This window comes from Choloepus didactylus, chromosome 10 (genome assembly GCF_015220235.1).
Source record: "Choloepus didactylus isolate mChoDid1 chromosome 10, mChoDid1.pri, whole genome shotgun sequence".
Taxonomy (NCBI): Eukaryota; Metazoa; Chordata; class Mammalia; order Pilosa; family Megalonychidae; genus Choloepus; species Choloepus didactylus.
This window is the reverse complement of record NC_051316.1, coordinates 53,920,273-53,934,197: the sequence shown is the minus strand read 5'-3', so window position 1 is coordinate 53,934,197 and position 13,925 is coordinate 53,920,273. Positions and strand designations below refer to the sequence as shown.

General features: G+C 37.4%; 1 protein-coding gene across 4 annotated transcripts in view; it reads left to right on the top strand.

Moving 5' to 3' along the window:
- Positions 1–13,925, top strand: part of ERMP1 (endoplasmic reticulum metallopeptidase 1) — a 160,631-nt gene that overhangs the window by 60,699 nt on the left and 86,007 nt on the right. For all 4 annotated transcript variants that reach the window (XR_005210620.1, XM_037797279.1, XM_037797278.1 and 1 more), the window contains exons 11-13: positions 837–989; positions 3,070–3,272; positions 4,279–4,394. Coding sequence is in view for 3 of the 4 variants with exons in the window: in XM_037797279.1 (XP_037653207.1) it covers positions 837–989; positions 3,070–3,272; positions 4,279–4,394 (472 nt within the window). In the remaining variant the exon portion in view is untranslated. The remainder of the gene's footprint in view (positions 1–836; positions 990–3,069; positions 3,273–4,278; positions 4,395–13,925) is intronic.

Below are 13,925 nucleotides of genomic sequence, written 5' to 3'. Positions count from 1 at the left end.
CCCTCAGAACTCCTTAGGGATCTGTGGATGTATTTTGTGAGTTGTGGGTATCCCTTTTGGATTTTTAATTCAGTTATTTCATTACAATTAAAAAGTTATCAGCATGTTTTAGGGTATTTTTAGATGACTGAACCACTCACTTTTACTGCCCAAATTTAGATTTGTGGTTTTGATTTTGTTGGCATCAGTTAACTCATCACCTAAAGTGCCTGTTTACCTATTTTTGAACATTACTTGTAATGTAGTTTTTAGTTATGTGCAGATCCACAGATAAAGTCTTGAAGGTACATGTAAATGCTAGTTTAGATGAATCCAATATCTTGACACATTATAAAAGCATAATGAGTTTTGAGTTTTGTTGAAATGGTTCTGCTTAAGCTTAAAAAGTTTACCACTGCTTGTTTAGTGAAAGCCTTGATGTCATAATGCTGGGTACAGTTAAATGCTATCTGCTGTGCAGAGTTAACTAGCTCAGGGCATTGACAGGATCAGAAAGAAAGTAGTGTAATGATTTGGCTGGTGATATACATTCTCCATTCCCTATTGAGCACAGAGGCACACTGCTCAAAATTTCATTTCTCTCTATTCTTTCTGGACGGCTTATCAGAATAGGCACCATCGTGGACTACTGGAGGCATGTATCATTTATCTAGGCACTGATTTGTGATGGAAATTCCCTATAATTAGTGCGTTGTTTACAGGGCATTGGCATATGTTAGAACATGCTGATTTTATTCATTGTCTGTTAGATAATACCTGTTATATAATAAAGGCAGTTAAAGACACCTTTCTGTCAGTGGTCTGTATTTATAATTTTTCTATTTTTTGTGTTTTAGATTAACTTCATCTACCTTGTCAAAAGCACAAAAAAAACCATGCTAACTTTAACATTGGTATGCACAATCACATTCCTCCTTGTTTGCAGTGGAACTTTTTTCCCATACAGCTCCAGTCCTGCTAATCCAAAGCCAAAGAGAGTGTTTCTTCAGGTAAGAGCAATTTTTCCTGAACTGTTTGAGATTTTGGAGAGGAAAGCCTGTGTGTTTTCAGCTTCACTAGTCAATGATTGACCTATTTAGTTGCATCCAACTTTTGTGTATAGGGCAGTAAGGAAAAGACTGACCGTAAGAAGGCATTCTTATCAGCTACACATACTTCACTCAGGAGACATAATTGCAACTTAATTGCAAATTGTAAAAATGCACCTACTTGAAAAAAGGGCAAATATACATCAGGAGCCTTAGAAATATGATTGTAAAAATGGCTGCAGGCTGAATAAAAGTCTGAACTCCATCAATTGGCAAAGTAAAGTAAATATCTAAAAATGCTAGTGAAATAGATCTTTGATAATGTTCAAAATACTATGTGATGATGAAAATATAACAACCTAGAGTGAGATTTAGAACTTTCTTCACATTTCATGTTTTTCTCCAAACTTTTTAGAGCTGGCTCTATGAAGTAGTAACAAGGACTACGTTGCCTCATTTCTAGGTATCTTATGAGTTAGAGGTCATGGAGTGGCCTAACAGAAGCCAAAGAAGTCTTAATCTAGATAATTAGTCCTTGAATAATTAATAATAATACTTGAACTTAAATATCAGAGAGGAAATTTTGAAAAAGGGTCGTGTTTTCCTGCTTTATAGTCCCGGGGGACAATGTGATAATGTTTTATGTGACAGATTTTATAATTTGCTAAACTTTTAGAGAAGAATCTATAGTTTGTAGGCAATTCAATATGTTTTCGGTGACTTCCTTATTTGTGTAATTGTCAGGAGTAAGTCCTATTACTCTGATGTGTTTTGAAGTTCTCTTCTTCCACTATGTCAGGATTGGCAAACTTTCCTGTAAAAGGGCCAGTTTTAGCTTTTGTAGGCCTTATGGTCTCTGTCACAGTGTAAATAAATATGTAAACAATGAGTGTGACTGTGTTCCAGTATAATTGTATGTACAAAAAATGGCCCACGGGCCAGAGTTTGACAATCCCTGCCCTTTGCAATCCTTTTTCTTTTCCTATTTGATATTCTTCAGGCTGGTTTCTGCTCAAAATAAGGCTATTGCAAATGGAGCACTGTGTCTTTTCATAAAATTCTGTTAGGCACAAGTCTTTCATCTAGTGGTGAGCTGTGATTCCTGTTTCTCTCTGCATGTAAATGAGCTACATGTAACACACTGAAAGGGGAATGTATGTATATATGTATATATACATTTAGGGTGTATTTTTTTAAATTCTTATCTGAAAGGAGTTCTTGTGTTCATGTCTTTTAAATTGGAAATAGTAGGCTTTCAAAATGTTTATATGAAATTTAAATATTAAATACAGTTGTGTCTATCCAATTTTTTTTTTTTTATCATACAATTTAAAAGAATGAACATTTATAGTACCTTAGAAATGCTGAGTGGGTCCTTCTCCATCCCAACAATTTGATTCCCTACCCACCTCAAAGAAGTACTCATTATCTTGAAGTTTGGGTTAATTGTTATCTTACTTTTTTCTGTTTTACCACATATATATGAATCCCCAAACAATATCATATAGTTTTGCTTGTTTTTGAACTTTTTACAGATAGATCCATGCCGTAAGTATTCATTTATGGCGTGCTTCTTTTTGCTTGACAGTATGTGAGAATCATCCATGTTGATTTGTGTCATTATGGTTCCATTATTTTTTGCTGCAGAAAAGACATCTGTTGTAGGATGAGGCTCCAATTTATTTATCTATTCCATTGTTGGTGGACATTTGGGTCATTTCCAATTTTTTTGCTAATATGAACAGTGCAATATCAATACTTGTGTACCTTGCGAGAGTTTTTTCTAAGGTATATTCTCAGGACTGGAATTGCTGGCTTGAAGAGTACATACATGATAACTCTATGGGCAGTGCTGGACAGTTTGCTAAAGTGTTGGGGTCAACACACACCCCCACCAGCAGTGCCTGAGGCTTCCTATTGCTCTATTTCCACAGCGTTTCTTGGTATTGTCAGACCTACTCATTTTTGCTGTTTGGGGGTAGGGATGTGGTGAAATGGGTGGAAGCAGTAGTTTTTTTCTCATCAATCTTGTTCTTTTCAGCATATGACTAGAACATTTCATGACTTGGATGGAAATGTAGTTAAACGGGATTCTGGAATATGGATCAATGGGTTTGATTATACTGGAATGTCTCATATCACACCTCACATTCCTGAGATCAATGAAACCATCCAAGCTCACTGTGAGGAGATAGCACCCCTTTGTGGTTTCCCTTGGTATCTTCCAGTGCACTTTCTGATCAGGTTGGTTCATTACTTTTCTGCTTTATTTGGGCAGTAGTTTGTTCTCAAGTCCTGTCACTGTATCAGTACTTTTATTTAAACTGCTATCCTTAACATACAAGACAAGTGCCCTTGTTATTCTTTTTTTCAATTACTACCAAAGTTTATTTCTTTAGTAGGTTAAAGCACTCAGTAGACCAGTCTTCCCTTTTCAAATAAAAGAAGTCTTTCCTTTTAAAACCCAAGTAATTAGGATGACTCGCCTAACTAATATAATAAACAGCCATTAAGCATCCATCTCAAATTTTTTATTTTATTTTGGGAAGTTTTTTTTTTTTTTTATACACCCAATGAATTTATCTCTTTATTACATATTGCTCTTTTTTTTTTTAAATGTAAAGTGTCATAACACATAGAACCTTTTTTTTCTTGGTACTATAACAACAGTCTTGCATCCAAAGACTAAGTGGTTCCAACTACTAAACTAATAAGATACAAGACATAATTAAGTTTACAAATTATAATGCTTTTTCTTTTTGGCATTAATTTAAAAAACCAAACAACCAAAAAATTTAAAAATACACACCCAAGAGAGAAAAGTGGCTACCTACACCAGCACCAATCTAAAAAGTATTTTGTTTTTTGTTTTTTCATCAATGGCACAGGGAATTAACCTGCACAACAGCTTTTGGGAGAAAAAATAAAAAATGTAAATGGCAAAGAAGGCCTGCCAGGATGGCCATTTCCAGGAAGATTTTAAGGTTTGGTAGTAAAGTATTGTATGAGAAGAAATAGAATGGATAGTAAAATCAAAATCACCTAGTTAACTCTTTTGTTCTAAAATTTTAAAAGGTTTTATTTTCCAGTAACCTAGGCTTCAGAGGGATGAATTGGCATGTTTTTCACGTCCATCAGAGTTTATTGTATTATCCCAAAATGTGTTCATATATTCCAAAAACTTTTATGAGTTAGAGATAGTTACCAACTAATAAAGTATCCTAAATATTGAAGCTACCTTTCCAAATAGGAAAAACTGGTATCTTCCTGCCCCAGAAGTTTCTCCAAGACATCCTGTGCATTTCAGGCTTATATCCAAAGAACAGACACCCTGGGATTCCATAAAGTTGACCTTTGAAGCAACAGGTAAGTCATATGACAGTTTTTTCTCAACTTCTTCACTTCTTAATAAACTTTTTTATAAGGTACATGTGGTTTTTTTTTCCCCCTAAATTTATTATATTCACTAGCAACTTAGGAAGAGCTTACTGTGTTACCTAAAAGCAGTTGAGGCTGGTCCTGATTTTTAAAGGCCCTTATTGAAAAATGTTAGTGTCAGATACTGACCCATTGTCAGAAAGGCCCATAATTGCATTTGACCCGGCATTAGTAGATAATGGCTTTGTTTACCTTTCCTGGCATTTTGTTTCCTTTTCCATATTTAAAACCTAGTTTTTCAACTGCTGTCATTGCCTCTTAAGTATTCTCTCTAAAATATACTTTGTGGTACTGCCAGTTTATCTTTCAAAAATGAATTTGATCACGTTACTTTTCTGCTCAGAATTTTTTTTATTGATTTCCTGTTGCCTGTAGAAAAAGCCTAAACACTTTAGCGGGTCATGTCTGCAATAGTCTAGCCTCTGTATGTATTTCAAACTTCTTTTCAGTATTACCCTTGCTGCACACCCTCTTCACATCCAAGTACTCTTTTGTTCCCAGTTACACACTTTCACTCATAATGTGAATGGTGTTCTCTTGCTATTTACCTCTCATCCAAACCCTACCCTTCTCTTCTTGGCAAAATGTGAAAACTTCTCTGCCCCTGCTCTCCCATCCTGTCCTACACATGGAGCAACTACCATGCTTCCACCTTTTCCTCACTTTGTACACAACTCTATCGTACCACTGACTGCATTGCATTAAGATTATTTAGTTCACACCTATGTCTTCCCACTAGAGTTCAAGAGAGGCAGATGTGGGTGCGTTGTTTATTTATTCTTGGTGCCTAATATAATCACTGGCTCATACTGGCCACTTGAAATGTGTTAAATTGTTAAATTTGGCCATGATATTCTTCTAAAGCAGCCTACCTGGGCATTTCTCACTTATTAGGGAGCTAGAGCTCTTGTCGAGAAAAGAGGAGGACAAATGTCAAAACTTAGGCAATTTGTCTCATTATGAGAAGCTGTAAGAGTTTGCTTGCCTGCTGGGTATTTTTTTAAATGAGTAAACCAAGATGGTCTCTTTCCCTTTCTAATGACTTGTCCTTTTGGGATGTTCACTTTTTAAAAGTCCTGCCACTATTCAGTTTCCTTACTGTATACTATTCACCTGGTAGAAGATTGCCCAGGATATTCATTAGTCCAAGTACTACAAATCAGAACTTTTCTCCTTGCCTGCTTGCTTGCTTGCTTTCTCTTTCTTTCATTTTCAAGGCATAATTTACAGTGAAATGTACAGGTCTCAAACCATTCTATTAGTTTTTACAGAAGTGTACATACATTCATGTTACCTTTACCTGTGTCAAGACATAAAACATTTCCATCACCTCAGAAAGTTCCCTTATGTACCCTCCCAGTCAATTCCTCAACTTGCGTAGTAACCACTCTTCCAGTTTCTACATTCATAGGTATTTTGCCTGTTTTTGAACTTTATATAAATGGGACAATCCAACATGTATCTTTTTGGGTCTGACTTGTTTAATAAGCATATACTTTTGAGATTCATCCATGGTGATTTGAGTATCAGTGTTTTGGTCCTTTTATTGCTGAGTAGGATTCTGTTGTATGACTATGGCACAGTTTATCATTTACCAGTTGATAACACCTAAGCTGTTTCCATTTTGGGGCTAATATGAAATAAAGCTGCTGTGAACACTCTTTTTTTTTTTTTTTTTTTTTTTTAATTTTGAAATAAATTCAAAGTTATAGGAACAGTTGCAAAAACAATACAAACCCCATACACAGCATACCCTGACCCCCTCCCCCGATACCGCCATCTATCAACTTTAACATGCTGTCACACCGCCATTTATTTCTTTCCCTCCCTCCCTCCCTATCATCCATCATCTATTGCTCTGTCTTCTAAACATATGAGAGCAAGCTGCACACATCCTTGAGCAAACAGTATAATTCACATATACAATTCCCATGAACAAGAACATTCTTTTATGTAATCCTGTTAAGCGCAGCTAAGAAGTTCAAGAAATTCAACATTGATACAAAGCTTACGCTCTATATTTCCTTTTTTTTTCCCCCTGTGTCCCATCTGTGTCCCTTGGAGCCTCCTGTCCTCCATCCTCAGATCCCATCCAGGATCATCCTTGGCATTCAATTGTCATCTATTTAGACTTTTTTTTTTTTTCAATTGTGGAAACATATATACAGCCTAAATCTTCCCATTCCACCCCCTCCCTAGCATTCCATTAGTGGGATTAATCATATTTAGAATGTTGTAATGCTATCACCTTCCCACCATCCATTACTAGAAATTTCCCTTCACCTCAAACAGCAACCCTACACTCATTTCTTAACTCCCATTGCCCCTTCCCCCACTTCTTGTAACCCATACTCTACTTTTCATCTCTGTGGTCATATTCTCTGATAATTTCTTTGTGTTTACTGTGGGGCTTAAGTTTAACCTCTTAAATCCATAACAATCTTGGTTTTCTTTGATACCAGCTTAACTTCAATAGGTCCTGTAAACTATGTTCCTATACTCCTCCATTCCCCCGACTTTATATAGTTCTTGTCAAAAATTACTTATTTTACATTGAGTCCAAAACCACTGATTTGTCATTTGAGTGTATGTATTTTATATCATGTAGGAAGTAAATAATGGAGTTACAAATCAAAAATTATTGACTCCTGTTTGTATTCTATTGTGGTCAGAGAATGTGCTTTGAATATATTCAATTCTTTTTTTTTTTTAATTTGTTGAGGCTTGTTTTATGTTCCAGCATATGGTCTATTCTGGAGGAAGATCTGTGATCAGTAGAGAAAAATGTGTGTCCTAGTGATTTGGGATGTAAGGTTCTATATATGTCTGTTAAAATTCTTTATATCTCTTTCTCCTTTCTTTGTTTCTCTGTCAGTAGGTCTCCCTTTAGTATCTGAAGTAGGGCAGGTCTTTTATTAGCAAAATCTCTCGGCATTTGTTTGTTTGTGAAGAATTTAAGCTCTCCCTCAAATTTGAAGGAGAGTTTTGCTGGATAAAGTATTCTTTGTTGAAAATTTTTCTCTCTGAGAATTTTAAATGTGTCATGCCATTGCCTTCTTACCTCCATGATGGCCACTGAGTAGTCGCTACTTAGTCTTATGTTGTTTCCTTTGTATGTGGTGAATTGCTTTTCTCTTGCTGGTTTCAGAACTTGCTCCTTCTCTTCAGTATTTGAGAGTCTGATCAGAATATGTGTTGGAGTGGGTTTATTTGGATTTACTCTATTTGGAGTTTGCTGGGCATTTATGCTTTGTGTATTTCTATTGTGTAGGAGGTTTGGGAAGTTTTCCCCAACAATTTCTTTGAATACTCTTTCTAGACCTTTACCCTTCTCTTCCCCTTCTGGGACACCAATGAGCCTTAAATTTGGATGTTTTATTTTATCTATCATATCCCTGAGATCCATTTCGATTTTTTCGATTTTTTTCTCCATTCTTTCTTTTGTTCTTTCATTTTCTGTTCTGTGGTCTTCTAGGACGCTAAGTTGTTGTTCAGCTTCTTCTAATCTTGTATTGTGAGTATCCAGACTCTTTTTAATTTGGCCAGCAGTTTCTTTTATTTCCATAAGATCTTCTATTTTTTTATTTACTCTTGCAATTTCTTCTTTATGCTCTTCTAGGGTCTTCTTTATGTCCTTTATATCCTGTGCCATGTTCTTCTTCATGTCCTTTATATCCTGTGTCATGCTCTCATTCTTTGACTATAGTCCTTTGATTAATTGCACCAAGTACTGTGTCTCCTCCAATCGTTTGATTTGGGTGTTTGGGATTGGATTCTCCATATCATCTGGTTTTATCAAATGCTTTAAGATTTTCTGTTGTTTTTGTCCTCTTGACATTTGCTTTGCCTTGATAGCTGTGATCTTCTAGGACCTTTGCTGAGGGAAGGCTGTGCTTTGTCACAGGTGCGTGCCTTCCCTCAAGGGAAGCCCCACGCCGCCAGGCCATGCAGGGACGCTCCCAACCTGATGCAAAAATGGCTGAATGGGGCGTCTCAACTCCCCACTTTTCGCACAGCTATGCCTTCCCGGCTCCGGGACAAATAGCTGTGGTTGCACCCAAGGCCACTGTCCACGGCCGATATTGTGGCATGTGCGGGGTGCTGTGGGATACACTCCCCATCAGACTGAGTTTCCTGGCGGGGCTCTGGGCTGTGGGTACAGCCCTGGGCAGGAGTGTCGCCAGCACGCCGGGAAGCTGGCTGCAAGGGGTGCAGTTTCTTTCTCTTTTTGGCTCTCCTCTCTGTCCCTCTGTCCCTGGGACAATCAGCAGCAGGTGTGGGGAGGGCTATCCTCCACGCCAGACACCGAGGCATTGGCTACAGCCCGCTCCTGCAGTGCTTCAACTGCGTGGTTCTCACTGCTGTATCTGCAGCTGCTCCCGGGTATTTTTTTTTTTTTTTTTTTTTTTTTTTTTAATTAAAAAGAACTAGTCCGTCTTCAAACGCCAACCTGCAGTTTCACCACACCACAGCGTGGCTGCGGGACTTTCAGCCGGTTTACTCACTCGTTTCAGAATGTAGACTCCCATTTTCACCAAGTGCATGGCCCCTGTGGATTTAGCAGACCTTGTCCGGCTGGTGCATCGCTGGAAGTGGTATTCTGGGTCACTTTCTGGTTTTTATCTAGTATTTTTCATGGAGGTGTTTTTTTGCCCTGTCTCACCTAGCTGCCATCTTAAGTTCTCCTGCTGTGAACACTCTTACATGCCTTTTGGGGAACATGTGGTTTCTATTTCTCTTGAATAAATACCTAGGAGTAGAATTGCTTCATTTACCATTTTAAAACTGTTCCAGGTTCACTCCTGGTAGTGTATAAAGTTCCATTTATTCCATATCTTGCCGATATTTGGTGTTACTGGTCTTTTTCATTTTATCATTTCTAGTAGGTGTATGGTTGTATCTCTTCTAATTCTCTCTTAATGATGTAGAACACTTTTTCAAGTGCTTATGTACATTCATATATCTACCTTTGTTCATGTCTTCTGCATATTTTTTAATGCAATTTTATTGAGATATAGCCACACACCATACAATCCATCCAAAGTATATAATCAGTGGCTTGCAGTGGTCATGCATTCATCACCACAATTTTAGAACATTTTCGTTACTCCAAGGGGAAAAAGTAAAGAGAGAGAAAACCCAAAACATCCCATACCTCTTATCCCCCCTCTATCATTGACCCTTAGCATTGGAGTAGTACATTTGTTACTGTTGATGAAAGGATATTAAGTTATTACTATAGCCCGTGATTTGCAGTAGGTGCATTTTTTTCCATATACCACTCTATTATTACTCCTTGTAATAATTTCGTCGTTTATTATACTTCATGAAGAAATTTTTTATGTTTTTACTGCTAATTGCAGTTATTGTCCATCACAAGACTTACTGAGTTATACAGTTCCATGTTTTAACCTCTCACTTTCCTTCTGGTTGCATATGACTCTAAACTTCCCCTATCAACCTTGACATTCACACACAATTCAGCACTGTTAATTATAATTCCAATAATGTGCTACCATCACCTCTACCCATTTCTGCTCATTTAAATTCATCCCAATTAAAGATGATGCACATCTTAAGCAGCTGCTCCCCATTCTGTATCCTCTTTCTATCTTCTGGTAACCAGTATTCTAGATTCTATGTCCATGAGTTTAGATAGTATAATTAGTTCATATTAGTGAGCTCATACAATATTTGTCCTTTTGTGCCTGATGTATTTCATTCAACATAATGTCCTCAAGGTTCATCCATGTTGTCTCATGTTTTAGGATTCCATTCCTTTTTTTTTTTTTTTTAATCTTCACTTTATTGAGATATATTCACATACCACGCAGTCATACAAAACAAATCGTACATTTGATTGTTCACAGTACCATTACATAGTTGTACATTCATCACCTAAATCAATCCCTGACACCTTCATTAGCACACACACAAAAATAATAAGAATAAAGAATAATAATTAAAGTGAAAAAGGGCAATTGAAGTAAAAAAGAACACTGGGTACCTTTGTATGTTTGTTTGTTTGTTTCCTTCCCCTATTTTTCTACTCATCCATCCATAAACTAGACAAAGTGGAGTGTGGTCCTTATGGTTTTCCCAATCCCACTGTCACCCCTCATAAGCTACATTTTTATACAATTGTCTTCGAGATTCATGGGTTCTGGGTTGTAGTTTGATAGTTTCAGGTATCCACCAGCTACCCCAATTCTTTAGAACCTAAAGAGGGTTATCTAAATTGTGCGTAAGAGTGCCCACCAGAGTGACCTCTCGGCTCCTTTTGGAATCTCTCTGCTACTGAAGCTTATTTCATTTCCTTTCACATCCCCCTTTTGGTCAAGAAGATGTTCTCCATCCCATGATGCCAGCTCTACATTCTTCCCCAGGATTCATATTCCACGTTGCCAGGGAGATTCACTGCCCTGGGTGTCTGATCCCACGTAGTGGGGAGGGCAGTGATTTCACCTTTCAAGTTGGCTTAGCTAGAGAGAGAGGGCCACATCTTAGCAACAAAGAGGCATTCGGGAGGAGGCTCTTAGGCACAATTATAGGGAGGCCTAGCCTCTCCTTTGCAGCAACCATCTTCCCAAGGGTAAAACCTACGGTAGAGGGCTCAACCCATCAAACCACCAGTTCCCTATGTCTGTGGTCATGTTAGCAACCATTGAGGTGGGGTAGGCCAATACCCCTGCATTCTCCACAGGCTCCTCAAGGGGGCACTACGTATTTTTTTTCCTTGTTTTTTCCTTTTTTTTTTTAACCTTTTTTTCCTTTTTAAATCAACTGTATGGAAAAAAAATTAAAAAACAACAACAACAAAAAACATACAATAAAAGAACATTTCAAAGAGACCGTAACAAGGGAGTAAGAAAAAGACAACTAACCTAAGATAACTGCTTTACTTCCAACCTGTTCCTACTTTACCCCAAGAAAGTTACCTAATATAGCAACATTTCTGTGAACTTGTTCCTACTATATCCATCAGAAATTCACAGACCATAGTCATTCCTGGGCATCCCCAGAACGTTAAATAGCATATCTGTTCTTCTTGGATTACTGTTCCCCCTTCCTTAATTGCTCTCTCTTGCTAGTTCCCCTACATTCGACATTATAAACCATTCGTTTTACATTTTTCAAAGTTCACATTAGTGGTAGCATATAATATTTCTCTTTCTGTGCCCGGCTTATTTTGCTCAGCATTATGTCTTCAGGGTTCATCCATGTTGTCATATGTTTCACGAGGTCGTTCCTTCTTACTGCCGTGTAGTATTCCATCGTGTGTATATACCACATTTTATTTATCCACTCATCTGTTGAAGGACATTTGGGTTGTTTCCATCTCTTGGCAATTGTGAATAATGCTGCTATGAACATTGGCGTGCAGATATCTGTTCGTGTCACTGCTTTCCGATCTTCCGGGTATATACCAAGAAGTGCAATCGCTGGATAGAATGGTAACTCTATTTCTAGTTTTCTAAGGAACTGCCAGACTGACTTCCAGAGTGGCTGAACCATTATACAGTCCCACCAACAATGAATAAGAGTTCCAATTTCTCCACATCCCCTCCAGCATTTGTAGTTTCCTGTTTAATGGCAGCCACTCTAATAGGTGTTAGATAGTATCTCATTGTGGTCTTAATTTGCATCTCTCTAATAGCTAGTGAAGCTGAACATTTTTTCATGTGTTTCTTGGCCATCTGTATTTCCTCTTCAGAGAACTGTCTTTTCATATCCTTTGCCCATTTTATAATTGGGCTGTCTGTACTATTGTCATTGAGTTGTAGGATTTCTTTATATATGCAAGATATCAGTCTTTTGTCAGATACATGGTTTCCAAAAATTTTTTCCCATTGAGTTGGCTGCCTTTTTACCTTTTTGAGAAATTCCTTTGAGGTGCAGAAGCTTCTAAGCTTGAGGAGTTCCCATTTATCTATTTTTTCTTTTGTTGCTTGTGCTTTGGGTGTAAAGTCTAGGAAGTGGCCACCTAATACAAGGTCTTGAAGATGTTTTCCTACATTATCTTCTAGGAGTTTTATGGTACTTTCTTTTATATTGAGATCTTTGGTCCATTTTGAGTTAATTTTTGTGTAGGGTGTGAGGTAGGGGTCCTCTTTCATTCTTTTGGATATGGATATCCAACTCTCCCAGCCCCATTTGTTGAATAGACCATTATGACTCAGTTCAATGACTTTGGGGGCCTTATCAAAGATCAGTTGGCCATAGATCTGAGGGTCTGTCTCTGAATTCTCAATTTGATTCCATTGATCTATATGTCTATCTCTGTTCCAGTACCATGCTGTTTTGACAACTGTGGCTTTATAATAAGCTTCAAAGTTGGAGTGTAAGTCCTCCCACTTCGTTTTCCTTTTTTAGAGTGTCTTTAGCAATTCGAGGCATCTTCCCTTTCCAAATAAATTTGATAAATAGCTTTTCCAAGTCTGCAAAGTAGGTTGTTGGAATTTTGATTGGGATTGCATCGAATCTGTAGATGAGTTTGGGTAGAATTGACATCTTAATGACATTTAGCCTTCCTATCCATGAACATGGAATATTTTTCCATCTTTTAAGGTCCCCTTCTATTTCTTTTAGTAGAGTTATGTAGTTTTCTTTGTATAGGTCTTTTCCATCTTTGGTTAAGTTTATTCCTTAGGTACTTGATTTTTTTAGTTGCTATTGAAAACGGTATCTTTTACTTGAGTGTCTCTTCAGTTTGTTCATTTCTAGCATATAGAAACATTACTGACTTATGTGCATTAATCCTGTATCCCGCTACTTTGCTAAATTTGTTTATTAGCTCTAGTAGCTGTATCGTCGATTTCTCAGGGTTTTCTAGAAATAAGATCATATCATCTGCAAACAATGACAGTTTTACTTCTTCTTTTCCAATTTGGATGACTTTTATTTCTTTGTCTTGCCGGATTGCCCTGGCTAGCACTTCCAGCACAATGTTGAATAACAGTGGTGACAGCGGGCATCCTTGTCTTGTTCCTGATCTTAGAGGGAAGGCTTTCAGTCTCTCACCATTGAGTACTATGCTGGCTGTGGGTTTTTCATATATGCTCTTTATCATGTTGAGGAAGTTTCCTTCAATTCCTACCTTTTGAAGTGTTTTTATCAAAAACGGATGTTGGATTTTGTCAAATGCTTTTTCAGCATCTATTGAGATGATCATTAGATTTTTCCCTTTTGACTTGTTAATGTGTTGTAATACGTTGATTGATTTTCTTATGTTGAACCATCCTTGCATGCCTGGAATGAACCCCACTTGGTCATGGTGTATGATTTTCTTAATGTGTCTTTGGATTCGATTTGCAAGTATTTTGTTGAGGATTTTTGCATCTATATTCATTAGGGAGATTGGCCGGTAGTTTTCCTTTTTTGTAGCATCTTTGCCTGGTTTTGGTATTAGATTGATGTTAGCTTCATAAAATGAGTTAGGTAGTGTTCCATTTTCTTCAA